The following is a 17,693-nucleotide window of genomic DNA, read 5'->3' as shown; positions in this document are numbered from 1 at the left end:
CCCAGAGGCGATTGCATGTACAACTGCATTAGAGTGTATGGGGAGAGACTGGGAAGACCAAACTTACATTGAGTTCTCTGTGGCTGTACCTGTGCTGTACCTCTTTGGCTGACCTGGATTGAACTCCAAAAGTTTTTAAAAGAGATTCAAGTCCAGTAGCACCTTAGAGGTCAACAATATTTTTGGGATATGAGCTTTTGAGTCAAAGCTCCCTTTGTCACACACCACCATACTAATTAGAAAGTTGCATTTTTTTAAAAAATTGTCACTCTGCTAATAAGACTCTACCAATAAGTTAATACTTTTATTATCTGGACCTTCTTTTTTAGTAAGTGCATTTAGCGTTGCAGATCGTATCAAACACTCTTACCCAATATGGATTTCAGGATGAACAGTACATTATTGACTTTAGATGACCATCTTCTGGGAGAAACCCCCCCCCCCAAACTACTTTTTGGAGAGCTGATAGAAATTAGCTGTTAATTTAAAATTGCCATGATGATGTGTATTTTATGATACATAATATCTCTGCTTAGGTTTGTTGGAAGATAAATGGCATTCAAGAGTTTTGGCACTATTTTTCTTCCTGCAAAACACAAGTGCAGTAGAACAATGATAAAAATCATTCTAGCTTCAATTACTTGCCATGTAATCTTCCTCAGAGAGAAGGTGTTTGTGTTGCATTTTAGAGAGGTGACATCAGATGCCATCTATGAAGCAGCATTACCTTGGGAACACCCATTTCATCTCACGAGGCCAATTTCTTTCCATAGGCTGCTCCACACAGATGCTTTATACTTGTGATCTTTAGATCACGCCTTGAGATTATATTTCTTATTCTAAAGAACACCCATACATTACAGCGTCCAAAATTTAGGAAAGTTTTTTTTAATACTACCATGTCTACAGAAGGTTAAGGAAAAAATAAGCATTCCCTCATAATTTGGATATCTTTTGAGAACTGAAGCTACCATTATTGAGTTCAACACTTAAATGCACTCCAGTAGTTTTTTAAAAACTGATTTCAGATAAGCATTGCCATCCCTGCAGTGCCAGATTTTCAAATAAGGAATACCCGTTTACTAATACAGTCTGCCTGACACAAATCTTACCCAGGAGATGTAAACTTCCAACTGGTTGATATTCTTATCCATCATGACATATCCAGACGTTTACATTTAGCGCTCAAATACCTTCCCTAGTTGAGCTCGCAAGCTTCCCTTTTCATGGGCCAACAAGCTAAGGCCCAGGAGACCAGTGTGTAAAGCTGGGAAGGACAGAAGAGCTGGTTTCATCTGGTGCTGAGCGCGGAATAGTGATATTGCTGGAGTTTATACATCCTTGGTTCAGAATAAGAGCCTTGGTGACTCGTAACATTAACGGAGGCCACTGACTTTAGAATGAACAGCCTGCATCATCAGAGTACATAAATAACAAATTGGGGGGGGGGGAAGAGAAGCTACAAGGATTGTTGATATTTGCAACCACAGGAAGAGACTGATAAAGGGAAAGAGTTAACAGCAGACTTAGGTTTCTTCTGAACCACCTCCTATATATGGTGGATTTAATTTTAATGGATATTTCACGTAACTATTGCCGACTGGTGCTAGAGGCACCCTCTATATTTTTATTATAGAATAATAATGTCAGGTGTTCAAATGTTTACCCACTTGCTTCCAACCAGTATTTGGGACAGCAGATTTACCCCCAAAAACATTAAAGTGGCAACCATCACTGGCCCCCAGACTTACCGGCTGCCTCAACCAGGGCCAGGGCCTTTTTGGCTCTGGCCCCAGCCTGGTGGAACTCTGTCTAGTGAGACCCGGGCCCTCCGGGACTTAACTCAGTTCCACAGGGCCTGTAAGACAGAGATGTCCTGCCAAGCATGTGGTTGAGGCACTGACGGTTCTATCAACAAATTGGCCTCACTTTCCCGTCCCCTCTTCCCTCATTCCTTTTACTATATTTTGGTCCTCTGCCCTCAACCATGATGGGCTTCCTCATCTCTATGATTTAAAGTATTATGGTAGCAGGCATAAAATGGATGGCCATTTAAAAATTGTATTGTATTTGTTATAAATTTTGTATTTTAATCTTATGTTTTAATATATATTGTATAGAATCTATTGTTGGAAGCCCCCCTGAGCCCATTTTAGGATGAGAAAGGGCGTGGTATAAATTGAATAAAATAAATCAGTGGTAGCTAGGTTGCAGATGACCTAGTCTCAGGAATGACATTAACTAGATACAGTAGTTCTTAAATCATCCTCTCCTCACAAAATGATACACCTCTGCTTTTAGGGGAGGGGACTGAGAAAGTAGAAAAGACCAGAATAGCTAAAAAAGCTCATGGAAAAGCCCCTTCGATTGCCACTAATCTTGAAAAAAGCCATGACTACAGAAAGGTACTACTCTGTTCCTTGACCCTCAGGAAAAATAGTGGAGTATTCCAGCCTTCCCTCCCCAAACATAAGCATCACATGGGCCTGATGCTGTGTTTCTGTGCTAACTCCCAACCATTTTCAAGCAGGAAGATGCCAAAATTATATATCGTGCTTATACTATACAAAACTATTTGAAGACTCAGAAGGGACTCAGATATGACTTGGTAACATGTGAGCTGCCACAGTTAGGAAATAAGAATGTCTGCTAAATCAATTGACCAATTAATTCAAGCCTAGATGAAAAAAATTAAACTACATCCACTGAATACTTTCAAAAAGACTGTATACGTTATCAGGGCTTTTCATGACTGCCTGATTCCTACCAAGACACCAGTCTAAACAAATGGGAGAGTGACCGCCTTTCTGGAAGATTTCAGCAGTTTAAAGTGGCTGTATATATTCTGACCACAGACTTTTTTAAAAATGCAGATTCACTTTTTCATGTATTGCATCTTTACATATTTTGGTTCTCCAAATAAAATTTTGTTTAGGCTCCAGCCATTGACAAGCTTTTTCAGGAATCTTCCTAGCCCCCATTTTAGAAGATGTTTCCAATCACTTATTGCAGCAATATATTGATGGTATAAAGAATGGAAAATCAAAAACGTACTTGATTTTTTTTTTAAACCTGATTTCTATTCTGAACGGAAATTGAGTAACACAATTTTTTTACATTTGAGGACAGTAACTTAATAGGAATATTTTTAAGGAATAACACCTTTTTGTAATTTGATGCCCGCCAGGTTTGTAACAAAATGATTTTCTGACTACATTTGTATTGTCAAACATAATGCAAATTGACCATAGAATTTTAGCTCACAATGTAGTTTTTCTTATGCTAAAGTAAATTATACATTTTCTTGGTTCATTTTTTGCAGTTCATTATTTTCTTGGTTCATGATTTTGCAGTTTATATGCATCACATATCTGATTTATACAACAACTACAGTGAGGGCATACAGATAACATATTAATCTATAAGAATAGGCTGATATTTGAGTCTTCTAGTTCATGGTGACAATGCAGCAGATTTTAGCATAAAGTTGATAAGCTATAATATCTTTTGATTAATTATTCTACATGCAAATTTAAATCACATAAGCCAAACCAGGGAAGACACTGGTCTTCCGGGCCAGTAACAAAAATGAACAATTTTCATATGCATCGTTAATCTTACCACTTAAAAACATATTCCAGAAGCCAACTTTCAATTCATATGCATGATCTGTATGAAGCAACTGATAAAAAAGCTACAGAATTTGCGCAATTAGGAACTGCATTAACATTCTAGACAAGCCATTTTTGAAGACAAGATTATCTTCAACGGCAGCTTTCGTCGTACTCCAAAAATATGCCTTTAACATTCTGTATTGGGTTAAGTATTTACTTTATAAATATCTATGTAGCCTTGTCTTCATCTGAATCTGTTTTAAAATAATACTGCATTTATTCACCATTTTCTAGGCAGAGAACAAGCACTGAATGGTTTTCAGTTTCTTCTATTCTGGATATTTTTGCTGTTCTTGCAGATGGCAGAATGCTGCATTGTTTTTAAGTGTCATAGGCCACTATAAAAATTGACTAGCTTGTCATGGATGCATCACCCACCTTCCAAACGTGAAACGTACAGAACCTCTAAATGTCAGGCTCCAGAATGTCTTGGCAAATGGCATTACATATCATGTCCACAGCAGGATAAAGGTCAGCTTGAAGCAGCATCCAGAGGACATTAGTAACGTATCTTAGCTGTTATACATCATGGAGAAAAATCAGCATAATCTGGAGCACATCAATGGGATACAACAGTCTGCCATGGAAGCTTGTTGGGTGACCTTGGCCTAGTCACACTCTCAGCCTAACGATGTAAATTGCTTTGGGTCCCTATGGGTAAGAAAGGCAGGGTATAGATGAAGTACATAAGTAAATTTCCTGCAAGGAGATGCTAAAGAGACTGGGGCTTTTTCAGTTTAGAAATAGGACTAATGGGGCACGATTGAGGTTTATAAAATTATGCATGAGAGCCGGAGAACATGGATGGGGAGAACGTTTTCTTCCTGTTCCATAACAGCAAAACATAGTTCCCCCCTCCAATACAGAATCATAGAACAGAATCATAGAGTTGGAAGGGACCACCAGGGTCATCTAGTCCAACCCCTGCACAATGCTGGAAATTCACAACTACCTCCCCTGCACACACCCAGTGATCCCTACTCCATGCCCAGAAGATGGCCAAGATGCCCCCCCTCTCATGATCTGCCTAAGGTCATAGAATCCGCATTGCTGGCAGATGGCCATCTAGCCTCTGCTTAAAAACCTCCAGGGAAGGAGCACTTACCACCTCCCAAGGAGGCCTGTTCCATTGAGGAACCGCTCTGTTGGAAACTCTTTTGATTTAATTTCAACCCGTTGGTTCTGGTCCGACATTCTGGGGCAGCAGGAAACAACTCAGCACCATCCTCTATATGACAGTCCTTCAAGTACTTGAAGATGGTTATTATATCCCCTCTCAGTCTTTTCAGGCTAAATATACTCAGCTCCTTCAATCTTTCCTCATAGGACTTGGTCTCCAGACCCCTCACCATCTTTGTTGCCCTCCTCTGGACACATTCCAGCTTGTCTACACCCTTTTAAAATTGTGGGGCCCAAAACTGAACACAATACTCTAGGTGAGGTCTAACCAGAGCAAAGTGATACCATCACTTCTCGTGATCTGGACACTATACTTCTCTTGATGCAGCCCAAGATCCCATTTGCTTTTTTAGTTACCGCATCACACTGCTGACTCATGTTCAGTGTTTCGTCCACTAAGACCCCAAGATCCTTTTTGCACACACTACTGCTAAGACAAGTCTCCCCCATCCTATAATTATGCATTTGATTTTTCCTACCTAGATGCAGAACTTTACATTTATCTCTGTTGAAATGCATGTTATTGTTTTTCTCCAGCCTGTCAAGATCATCTTGTATCCTGGCTCTGTCTTCTACAGTATTTGCTACCCCTCCCAATTTAGTATCATAAGCAACCCCTCTATTCCTTCATCCAAATCATTTATAAAAATTGATGGGTAGAAAAAACAAAATGCTTATTCACTCAATAAGTAAGTAGATTGTGCAGTTTACTAGCAATGGCTATAGCAATGGCCACTATCAGGACTGTGCATATCAATAAACCCAAACCGAAAATGAACCCCAAATTAGCTGTTTTGGCAATATTCCAGTTATTTTGGGTTTACTGAAAAAATTCGCGCCCAATAAACCTAGCCACTACTACAGATGGCTTTAAAAGGGGATTAGCTAGATTAATGGAGGATAGGTCCATTAATGGCTACTAGTCAAGAGAACCTCAGAGGCAGTAAACCACTGAATAGCAGTACTAAGACCTTGGCATCCATGCACTTCTTGTTTGCCCTCTTGATTGGCCGCTTTGTGAAACAGGATGCTGGACCATTAGTCTGTCCTTCACAGGGCATGCCTTATATTCTTGTTCAACAGCTGATGCTTGGAAAGTCCTGCTGGTCTTGTGAATATGGAGCTCCCTTAATGACACAGAATTCCTTTATACAAAAGCCAGCATACAGTGATGTTCATATGGAGCAATTATCAACAGTCTGTCCCATTAATTTCAATCAATACAGCAAAGATGTGTACAAAGAAATGCACATATAGATCTTCCAGACTTCATTATAATGCATGGGCTAATCCTTGGCACCAGGGAAATTCCACATGCATATTGGATTTCCTCGTCCCATTGGAATCATTGGACTGATGCTTGTGCTATCTGCATATGCTAACCATTGACTGCAGAAACATGTTTTCCCATGATCTTATTTCAGATAAAATACCTGACTATTGCGCTAGTACAAAGGTACTTATTTGAACTTATACTATGAAAAAACTGCACATATTGTTTTAGACACAATATATATTTGTAAACTCGCTCATGCAAAATTAGTGTGCACAACAGGGAACGGTTTACTCCCACACCTTTAAAAAGAACATTTTTACTTATGTTTGCATTTATAAACTGTGCCCAAGTTCTCTGCACAATAAGTCTTACACAAATTTTTCCCTATCTGCCAGCCAAATCAATTAACGTAGCTGAAACAAGAAGACAAATGGTTATACAAAATATGGTGGATTTCTGAATCAGGGAAAAAATTGAAAGCAAAATCACAGTCACAAATTTTTAACTTTTTAATCCTAAACATTACAGGGCAAACAGATGATGGAATCTATTTCCATACACCATGTGTTTTAACCTTTTATTTCTATTTACTGTGTGTCCAAATCCACTAAAACATGAGTGGCTTACAACTTTTGATTTATGGAAATACATATTCTGGAATAAATGCTAAAAAAACAAACAATGGGAAAAAGCCAAACTGTCTTCATAAAAGTAAAGTGGAACATTGTGAAGTTTAGATAATTTTCTGTTTTGCTTTTTTTTTTAAACTTGTCAATTCAGTGCATCATATGGTGCAAATTAATGGTCCCTGTTTTAAACAAATATCTAACTAGTGTCCATTGATTCCAAGTTAGTGGATGATGAATCTTTCTGGATACTTTCGAAGATGGCTGCAAGCTCAGGATTTGAGCTTATCTGTGACTGAAATTCACTCATTAGTGGACTCTTCTCTGCTTCTGGAATGGTTAATAATGCTGCTACTGCCCTCATAGCAGATCGCTTCAGTTCATCTTGTTTTTCAAACTCTTGCTTCACAGAGTTTGCTTTTACCTGTTATTAAAAAGAAAAGTGAGTCAGCAATAAAAACAAATTACAAAGCTATTCAGATTGATGTGTGCACCACAAGGCAGAATGCAGTGCTATTCAGCTGTGGCACAATGCTAACCATCGGAATGCTAACCGTCAGCATACTGAACAAAACTATAAAACAGCTACATACCTTTTCCACCAATTCAAAATAAAGGAGTAGCTACTAAAGACTGAGGGTTGTATTCTATGACTCCCTTCCATTTAGCCTCCAAGCATCTAGCAAGCATATTTTCAGCCTGCTCTTCAAGGAGCTCAGGCTAGCATATATGGTTTTTTCTTTCATATTTATCCTCCCAACAGCCTTGTGAGATAGGCTGGCTGAGAGAGTGTGACTGGCCCAAGATCTCCTAGTGAGAATTTGGACTTGGGTCTTCAAGGCCCCAGTCCAAAACTTCTTATTACACTACATTGGCCCTTTAGTTTTTTAGCATAAACTAAACAAATACCGTATTTTTCGCTCCACAAGACACACTTTTTTTCTCCTCAAAAGTGAGGGGAAATGTGGGTGCGTCTTATGGAGTGAATGTGCGTCTTATGGACCCTAGCCCAGTCCATAAGACGCACATTCTAGCTTGGAAGGTGGGCAGGGCGCACAGAGCCGGCTGGGCGCGCCAGAACAACGTGAGCCGGTGTTCCCCGCCCCGACGGCCAGCTGGGAGGCGGGGGGGGGGGCGCACAGAGCGGCTGGGCGCGCCAGAACGACGCGAGCCGGCGTTCCCCGCCCCAACGGCCAGCTGGGGGGGGGGGCTCTTATGGTCCGGTGCATCTAATGGAGCGAAAAATATGGTAGCTGGAGATTGAATAAGATTACACATGACAAACCAACTAACACGAATAAGACAAAAAATGGCTTTGTTCTCAAGTTCTAAGAGAAAACCAGTTGATCAAGGAGAAGTAGCAAGACAAGAAAGAATAATGCCTTCAAAAGGTCATCATCACAATTCAGAATTTGTGACCAAAGCCAAACACCCTAGTGGTACATACAGCCTTTAAAGAACAAAAGTAGTGTGAAATCTAATACAGATGATCTAGCTCAGGGGTTGGCAAACTCATTAGTCAAAAGAGCCAAATATCAACAGTACAACGATTGAAATTTCTTTTGAGAGCCAAATTTCTTAAACTTAAACTATATAGGTAGGTACACTGTTTATTAACTTAATAAACTTTAATTAAAGTTTTGAGTCTTAATTAAACTGTAGGTACACTGGGGGGAGATGCTAGGGTTGCCAGGTCTCCAGCCACCACGTGGAGGTTGGCAACCCTAGTAGAGGAAGGGAGGTGGGAGGGATGGAGAAAGTAAGGAACTGGGAAAGGAAAGAGAATGAAGGAACTGGGGAAGGAAGGAAGGAAGGAAGGGGGAGGGGCGGAGAAAAAAGAAAGAAAGAAAGAAAGAAAGAAAGAAAGAAAGAAAGAAAGAAAGAAAGAAAGAAAGAAAGAAAGAAAGAAAGAAAGAAAGAAAGAACTGGGAAAGGAAAGAGAAGGAAGGAATTGGGGAAGAAAGGATGAAAGGGAAGAAGGAAGGAAGGAAGGAAGGAAGGAAGGAAGGAAGGAAGGAAGGAAGGAAGGAAGGAAGGAAGGAAGGAAGGAAGGAAGGAAGGAAGGAAGAGTGGGGGAGGGACAGAGAGAAAGAAAGAGGAAGGAAGGAACTGGGAAGGAAAGAGAAGGAAGCAACTGGGGAAGTAAGGATGAAAGGGAGGAAGGATGGAAGGAAGGAAGAGTGGGGGAGGGACAGAAAGAAAGAGGAAGGAAGGAACTGGGAAAGGAAAGAGAAGGAAGGAACTGGGGAAGAAAGGATGAAAGGGAAGAAGGAAGGAAGGAAGGAAGGAAGGAAGGAAGGAAGGAAGGAAGGAAGGAAGGAAGGAAGGAAGGAAGGAAGGAAGGAAGGAAGGAAGGAAGGAAGGAAGGAAGGAAGGAAGGAAGAGTGGGGTAGGGACAGAGAGAAAGAAAGAGGAAGGAAGGAATTGGGAAGGAAAGAGAAGGAAGCAACTGGGGAAGTAAGGATGAAAGGGAGGAAGGCTGGAAGGAAGGAAGGAAGAGTGGGGGAGGGACAGAAAGAAAGAGGAAGGAAGGAACTGGGAAAGGAAAAAGAAGGAAGGAACTGGGGAAGAAAGGATGGAAGGAAGGAAGAAAGAAGAGGGAGGAGAAAGGAGAGGGGGAGGGGGAGGATGGCGGGGGATGGCAGGCCTTTCTCTGGCGGATGCGCGATTGTTGAGGGGCTGCCTGGCCCTCCACGAGCGCCCTGCATGCCAGGCAGAAGGCTCCGGTGGGGTTTGGCGGGGCGCATTCAAACCCGGGTCTGCAAGCTGAAAGAGGCAGCCGGTCGGGGACGAAACGCTTTCCCGCTGGGCCCGGGCCTTCCCCCCCCCCCGTTCCCCTCCGTGGCTTGCCAGCAGCCTCACACGGGACCCTTGCCTCTCCCCGGCCAGCCTACCTGCAAAAGCCACCGAAGGGCACGTGGAGAGAGCAGGCGGAGGAGGCCGCCGCCGGGCTGGGGGTTGTAACCTTGGCGTCTCGCCAGGCAACCGGTGACGCGGAACAATGCGCAACAGGACGGAGGGCCAGGCCTTCGTCCCCCTGCCGGCCTGCGTCAGCGTGCTGGACGGGCCAGTTCAGGAGGGCGGCGGCAGCTCCAGGGCAAGCGTGCTCATCGCCGAGTAACCTTCAACTAAGGACAAGCTATGGGGTGGGGAGGGGGGGTTGAGTGTTTTGGGGACAGTGGAAAGAGGAGATGCCTCCCTTGGGTCGCCCTGGCAACTGCGGCCCGCCTGCGCCACTTCTCCCGTCAACTGACCAACCCACCCCGCACGTGCTTGCGTGCCCGCACGTGGAAAGAGCCGCACTCAAGGGCTCAAAGAGCTGCATGTGGCTCGGGAGCCGCACTTTTGCGACCCATGATCTAGCTGAAGACACAGGAGTGCAAAAACAACCTTATCAGGCTACTACAACTTTGTTTTACAACCTGCAAATTTTTATTTGTTTTCCTACATAAAGAACAATATGACACATTACCTTGGTGGTACATGTGGCCCGTAATGGTTCAACCAGCCTATCAAGCCTTTGCAGTACTGCACTGGGACACAGAGTAGATAGTCTCACTAACATTAAAAATGTTAGCATCTAAATGGGAGGGAAAAAAATTATTAACTTGTTACGATTTTTTAAATTTTAGATAATTTTTCTTGTGCTTCACACTTCATCTTCCTTGATTAGATGTTGTTCACCCTACTTTATTACACTTTGTTTATCTGTACCCCATGAGAGAATGGAGCCTCTGATGTCTCCCATCATTCATTTTGTATAACAGCTACATCCATTCCAGTTTCTTACACAGGGACTCATACCTGAATGATTTACAGCAGCTCTCTCTTCCAGCTGCAACTCCTCCTCTACTCCCCCCACCCTTCTTTAATTTTTGGTTATAAAACTCTTTTAAAAAGATATTCTACCCACATGGATCTGATGTGAGCTCTGACTTACAAAAGTTTATGCTGAAATAAACTGTTAGTCTTAAAGGTGCCACTTGATGTCTGTTCCATTTTGTTTAAAAAGAACAAGAAGATTAAGCATCAGCAAATTTTACTTGGATAATTCTAGAATAAATACATTTTGGAAAAATTAAAACTTTCACGAGATGATATCCATACTCGCTGATTGGACTTTCTGATGCTTTCCTAGTTATCATTTTTTTTACTAAGAGAAATTAATTGGAACTTTGTCTTTATCGGTCATTGACCTATAATCAATATCTTCTCTTAGCTTATATTAGACTATATACCCCATGGCTGGAACTTCTAGAACTGCCATGCCCTCTTTGTCTGATCGTATCTTCATTGGATCTCACTGGTATTGCAATTGTTTACCAGAGGAAAGGAAGAAGGGATCTTCCTGTGGCAAAAGGATATCACAGATATAACACAAACCACAGATTTACTCAATTAATTATTGGAAAATCAGATGCCCTAGGTGGTACTTTTCTTCAGAGCCAGAATTAAACCTATAAAATAAACTCTAATAGAGGAAACCTCTGTTGTAAACCTATGTGGTTTTCTCCACTCCAGCCAAGAGACTGCCTTGTAACATAATTCAGAACGAGAATATTTTTCAAAAAAAGAAAATATAATATCTTTATTCAACCCATAAGGGATAGGGGTAGACTGAAATGTCAGATTGCCCAGTTTTCTGATAACATGCACCTTTTGTTATTTAATAATAGTTCTAGAAATGTCTGCATTTTCATTTACTCATAAACATTTATTTTAACGACTCTTACCTGAAATTGTGTTTTGCTTTAGTTATTTTTAGCAGCGGCTTTGTAAGTTCATGGGATAGAAAGACAAATGAACACATATCCACACTCACAAAATAGGAACTAACCTTGATATCATAGTGATCCTTCAAACCATCTTCAACATGGTTTAGGAATTCAAAGATGTCTAGTCTATCTAGACAACTATCTAGAAGAGTGTACATACACTCAAAAGCTGCCTTCCTAATATCCAGGCCATCATCAACTGTATGCTTAAATGGTCCCATTTCCACCTGCAAATCAATCAGAATGAGCATCAAGGCATTTAATATATTTTATTGTCAAGCAAATTGATAGCTGTTAAGTAAATCATTTAAGTAGGAATTTGTTGCCCCTTATGGTCCAGGAAGAGTGCAAAATAATTTTACACTGCTGTATTTATCAACAGCTTCTATGTTTCATGAGATGTGCTTACTGCAATTATTGTTCTTTCTCATGAGTATCGAATCGCTTTACAAACTATTTCATGTGGGCATTTCAATCAGAAGAAAACTTGGGTTATCTGATAATCCCTAATGTCTTTTTAATAGGGCAATTTTTCTCAAACAGTTTAGAGCTAATCCTGCAAGCATAACTGACACATGTTCTTTACGGTCAGTTTTCCAGAAGGATTTAGATTTTCTACCTAGTAAAATTACAGAAAAATACTTTAAAAATATTGGATATTCTTTGATACCACTACTTTTCCAGTGTAGCTTGGTTTTACATACCTCTCTTATTAGTTCCTTTCTGACTTTTGTTTCATTATAAAGATGAGGAAGCACAGTATCTAAAAGGTCCCTTATTAGTGATGGTTTGTTGTGTGCTGCTGAATTAAATGTTACCAGAGCTACTCGTCTTACATTAAGATCTGGATCTTCCAATGTTTTTAGAAAGTCACCTGCAATAATTAAAAAGTTATCAGCATACAATTTTATCATTTGTATAACTTATTGAAACTAAAGATACATTATATGCACTGGCTATATTCCATCTTCGTAAAAAGCATCATGCCATAAAAATAGTTCTAGATTAGTATGTCACCTCATTCCCCAATAAAGAACCCATGCATGAACCACTCCCATAGCCTATCACTTCCACTGTATCTTCCTTACAAAAACTCTGTCTTCTAAACTCTGTTTTTTAATCTCACCTGGTTTGCCTACATTTTTGTGAAAGCCAGGAAGCAATTACCAAGTAGTTGCCGTTTCAACACAGTCAATTCATTTACTTTGTGATCTGTTCTAACCAAAGTCTTTTCTGCCATATGCTTATAAATTGACTTTTTCACGAGACTCTTAAACCATCAAAAGCACTGGAGCATACACATGGGGTATCTTTTCCTTATATTTCTCCAAAGCTGCTCTATAGAATAATTAAAAGACTCAGAAGAGCACCATGTTTTCATAAGCACAGGGCTCCATGCCTCATAAAGTAATCCTACAACTCAGGGGGGGAAATCAAAGACATTTAACAAGAAAGAAAAGACACTTTTAAATGAAAAGCAATAAATTTTGTCATTTGCTTGCCAGATGATTCTTCCTTTTCCAGCCATAACTGAGATTTTACCAACCTTGAATACTGATCAATAACTCTAGAAAACCCCATCAGAAGGAACTTCAGTACTTAAACAGAAGACCTATGGAGATCCATGTAACCTTTTACTTGCAATTTTGTATTCTTGTATTCTTGAAATTATTTGCTGCACTATAACAATAGTGTACACTGCTCTGAATCGTTTATGGAAAGGCAGGATACAATGCTATAAATAAATAGCTTTCAACAAGTTATTTGCTTCAGACTGAATCATCCTTAGTTATTGCTCTAGTAGCTACATTACCTTTGCTAAAGTAAAGCTGAGAAAATCCCAGATAATAGAAAATCCCAGATAATAGAAAGCCTAAGAATTTGAGGCTGAGAAAATCCCAGTTTACGGATACCGATGCCTAAGAATTTTAATTTCCCCCCACTTCAGAACTATCATTTACAGCAGCGGACCCCAACCTCGTTGAGACTGTGGACACCTTTGGAATTCTGACAGGTGGTGGGTGCAACCACAAAATGGATGCTGCAGGAGGCAGAGCCAGCAACACAATGTCAGGAAGTGAGATTATGCATAATTCTAACAGGAACTCTTCATATTTTCTGGCAGCAGGTGTGTTTAACAGGATGCCTTTGAAAACTAATATATAGTTTTATTCTTGTGTACACAGAACATACCTTCAGGCACACAATGAAGAACCTTGTGATGTGTGGTAGCTGTTGCCAAAGCAACATTTTAAAAAATCTGCAATGCCAATCAGATTCCCAATGGCCAATCAGAAGCCCTACTTTCAAAAGCCCCATTTGGTCCCATCCACTTTCTAAAAACACCTGGTGGGCACCAGGAAAGGTGTTGGCAGGCACCATATTGGGGACCTTCAATCTACAGATTCACTATTTGTTCCTTAAAAACCTGACATTGGCACCTACCAATATATTTTTTTAAATTTACCAACCAATTTTTAGTTTGTGATTTTTATGACGAATAGATTGCTCGAAACAATTATACTTACCTATACAATTTTTTAGAAGTGGGTCAATAGGCTGTGGATGATCAGAGATGGTGAACTTCACAGCAGTGACCACTGAACTTCGAGCATATGATGAGCCTAATACCAAAGAATTAACACAAATAACTCAATGTTTTCCATTATCTCTATACCACAATATCTTATTAAAATGGCATCATTAATATTGTTGCAGATAAAGGATGATAACTTTTTAACTGTTACTATTTCCTTTAATGCAGGGATGGGGAATTTCAGGCCCAAGGGCTCTTTGCGGCCCCCGAGGACATTTTTTGTGGCCCTCGGGAACTCTGGGGCCCTGCCGCGGAGGTGGAGCGCAGGGCGGCCCTCCCTGAGGGTGTTCCTGGGGCCGTGGCTTACAGGGGCTCTGCGGCGCCCTTTGGACCTCCTCTCGCCGACCAAGGGACGCTTCCCCCAAGGCTGCCCCTTACAGCGACATTGTAAGCCCCTGTTGCTGCCTGTCGGCTGTTGAGCAGTGAGGGGGGGGAAGAGGCCGGCGGCTCCCGGCAGCAGAGCATGCGTACAGGAGCCAATCGGGCTTCGGGGGGGCCTTTTGTGGACTCTGAGGGGGGAAGGGCATGGAGACTGGGGCCCGGTCGTGCAGGGCTCTGTGCGCCATCGTGTGTGCGTGTGTGGGCGGGGGAGGCTGGGGCCCAGTCGTGCGGTGCCGGCGTGCACGGTTGTGTGTGTGTGTGTGTGTGAAGGCTTTTCTCTCTTTTCGTCCTCTTTTTCTGTCACTCTTTCTCCTTTCTCTCCTCTTTCACCTTCTTTTTCTCTTTGTCTCCTTCCGTCTTTTTCTTTCTTTCCCTCTGTCCTTTACTTTCTTTCTCCCCCTCTCTCCATTTCTTTCTCCTTTCTCTCTCTCTCCCTCCCTCCCATTTCCTCTTTCTGTTTTCCTTCCTCCCTTGCTGATCGACTGCAGGCTGCACCCCCCTGGTGCCTCGTTTGCTCAGGCCCACCTCTGGCTGCCCTCCCGCCTGGGAGGAGGGAGCGGGGGCACCCTGCAGGCCTTCTCTGTGTGGCCTTCTCTGGGGTTGCCAACCTCCAGGTGGTGGCTGGAGACCTGGCAACCCTAACCTCTCCCCCACCACACCGGGAGATCTACACCTGGTATGGCCCCCGAATGATGTTATAAATGTGCAAATGGCCCTTGGCAGCAAAAAGGTTCCCCACCCTGCTTTAACGGTATCTTTCAAATCTTCCTATTTATTCATTCATTCAAAGAGCTAGTTAAGCTCACAGAAGTGGCTTTTGGAAACCCAGCTGATTTTTTAAAAAACTTTTCTCTTCAACAGTCATGTTACAACTGTAATGTCAAGTAAACATGAGAATGAGTTAGGATCATCTTCTGTTTTTAACAATCTGCTTTGCACTCCCATTGGGGAAAATGGCAAGGTATAAATGAAGTAAATAATATACTTCAATAGCAATGAACAGCAATGTTACTAACACACACAGAACAAATATCTGTTTTGAAAGCAAGAGGGTTTTTGCCTTCAGCATGCATACCAACTACTTTTTTTTGCCATAAAGTTGTAGCCAACTTATGGCGACCCCTTATGGGGTTTTCTAGGCAAGAGACTAACAGAGGTGGTTTGCCATTGTCTGCCTTTGCATAGCGACCCTGGTGTTCCTTGGTGGTCTCCCATCCAAATACTGACCAGAGCCGACCCTGCTTAGTTTCCAAGATCTGATGAGATCGGTCTAGTCTGGGCTATCCAGGTCAGGGCACCTCTTACATAGAATCATAATTCCCCCCCAATAAAAATTTGTTAGCCGCATTTCACACTAAGAAAAAATCAAGCATAAAATTATGGTTTGCCATGTTTAGACAATGAAATACATATATGGGCACTATTATTTCCATCATGAGTGGGCAACACAGAAACTTTCCTACTAGAAGGTAGTAGGATAATGACTAGGAAACTATATGATAGTGTGAAACACTGACTCTATACTGTCAGTTGGATCACCATCAAGTACACTTTTAACCAGTTCACTGCCATAATAACTTTCAGAGACATGTAATAAAAAACATTTTCCTGGAGATACAGATTCTATTGTAACTGTGAATTGTATCACAGGGTAAGATCTAATTATGAAAGCAGAACAAAACAAAGACCTGTGGCACAAAGAGGCTGCAATCCTATGCACTTATCTGGGAACCTGACTCACTGAATAAAATAAGACTTGCTTCTGAGTAAATATGCATAGAACTGCACTGAACACTCTAGTTCACAGTATCCTTTTCAGTAATGCTAAAGACTTCTGCCTTTTTATCACTTTAACTGAAAACCATACAAACAATAGCTTAGCAGCAGAGTAAGAATTGCTAATTTAATATGGACTACATAGCCCAGATTTACACAGTACCTAAAAATTCAGCTGCTCTAGCCAGAGGAAGACATGGTACACTACTACACACAGCCAAAAACAAAGGAGGGGACAGAGCTTCCTAGACAGCTACCCTCAGAATTCCTACACTCCTGCAGACTAAGCCAAAGGTAGACTCCAGCAAGTCAAGGAAGAAGGATAGTAAGTGCAATAAAATGCCACTTTACAATGAGACAACTATGTTCTTGTGGGAAAGTGTCACATCGCTCCATCTAGGGCTTGCCGTGTAACTCCATGAGTTCTTCCCAATGCCCAAGCAAAATGGGGACTGGTGCTTCTGGGACAATAGCCTGACATTCCAATCTACTCAGGGAAAATTCAAATAATGTATGTGTGTGATTTTGCCATCAGTCACAGCAGACTTCTGGCGACCTGCTAGTTAAAGTGTAAGGATGTAGCACTGGCAACCAAGATCAAGGTAATTCATACTATAGTATTCCCCATTACTATGTATGGGTGTAAACGTTGAAAAAAGCTGACAGGAAGAAAGTTTATTCATTTGTAATGTGGTGTTGGAGGAGAGTTTTACAGATAGCGTGGACTGCCAAAAAAACAAATAAGTGTGTTCTAGATCAAATCAAACCTGAACTCTCTCTAGAAGCTAAAATGACCAAATTGAGGCTATCGTACTTTGTTCACATTATGAAAAGGTAAGAGTCACTGGAAAAGACAATAACACTAAGGAAAGTTGAAGGCAGCAAGAAAAGAAGACTCCTCGACGTGAGATGGATTGACTCTATAAAGGACAGTCCTTCAGTGTTACTCCTCTGAAGATGCCTGCCACAGCTGTGGGCGAAACATCAGGAAAGAAAATACCAAGACCACGGTCACACAACCCGGATAATCTACAAGAACCGATGAACTCTGACCGTGAAAGCCTTCGACAATACCATGTCCCTCAGTCTGCAAGATCTGAGCAAGGCTGTTAACGACAGGACATAGGATCGCCGTAAGTCGGAAGTGACTTGACAGCACTTAACACACATACATGCCTGCTAAAGTAATCAGTAAGGCTAAACTTATCTCCTACGACAATTAGCATCTTTCTCAGAGTACTTCAAGAAAAACCAACCATGTTCCCACCTGTGGCAGAAAAGGTTATAAGTTGAAGTGATAAAAGGGATGCTGTTTAGTCCACCATTTTAAGTTCAGTTTTGCCCCAGGACAGTCTTTGACCACTGTGACTCGTTTCAGGACCAGGCAGTAAATGGAGCCTTGATTACTTA

At 41.5% G+C, this 17,693-nt stretch overlaps 1 protein-coding gene across 1 annotated transcript in view; it reads right to left on the bottom strand.

Annotated features, from left to right (window-relative positions):
• Positions 1-6,625: 6,625 nt before the first annotated feature.
• Positions 6,626-17,693, bottom strand: part of CAND1 (cullin associated and neddylation dissociated 1) — a 34,244-nt gene continuing 23,176 nt past the window's right edge. The window contains exons 11-15 of the mRNA XM_056845885.1: positions 14,059-14,154; positions 12,235-12,404; positions 11,593-11,757; positions 10,228-10,335; positions 6,626-7,179 (exon numbers count right to left, since the gene is read on the bottom strand). Of these exons, the coding sequence (XP_056701863.1) occupies positions 6,955-7,179; positions 10,228-10,335; positions 11,593-11,757; positions 12,235-12,404; positions 14,059-14,154 (764 nt within the window). The 3' untranslated portion in view covers positions 6,626-6,954. The remainder of the gene's footprint in view (positions 7,180-10,227; positions 10,336-11,592; positions 11,758-12,234; positions 12,405-14,058; positions 14,155-17,693) is intronic.

The sequence above is a fragment of the Euleptes europaea genome, chromosome 3 (genome assembly GCF_029931775.1).
Source record: "Euleptes europaea isolate rEulEur1 chromosome 3, rEulEur1.hap1, whole genome shotgun sequence".
Lineage (NCBI taxonomy): Eukaryota > Metazoa > Chordata > Lepidosauria > Squamata > Sphaerodactylidae > Euleptes > Euleptes europaea.
The sequence above is the reverse complement of the archived record's forward strand: the minus strand, read 5'-3'. Positions and strand labels throughout refer to the sequence as shown.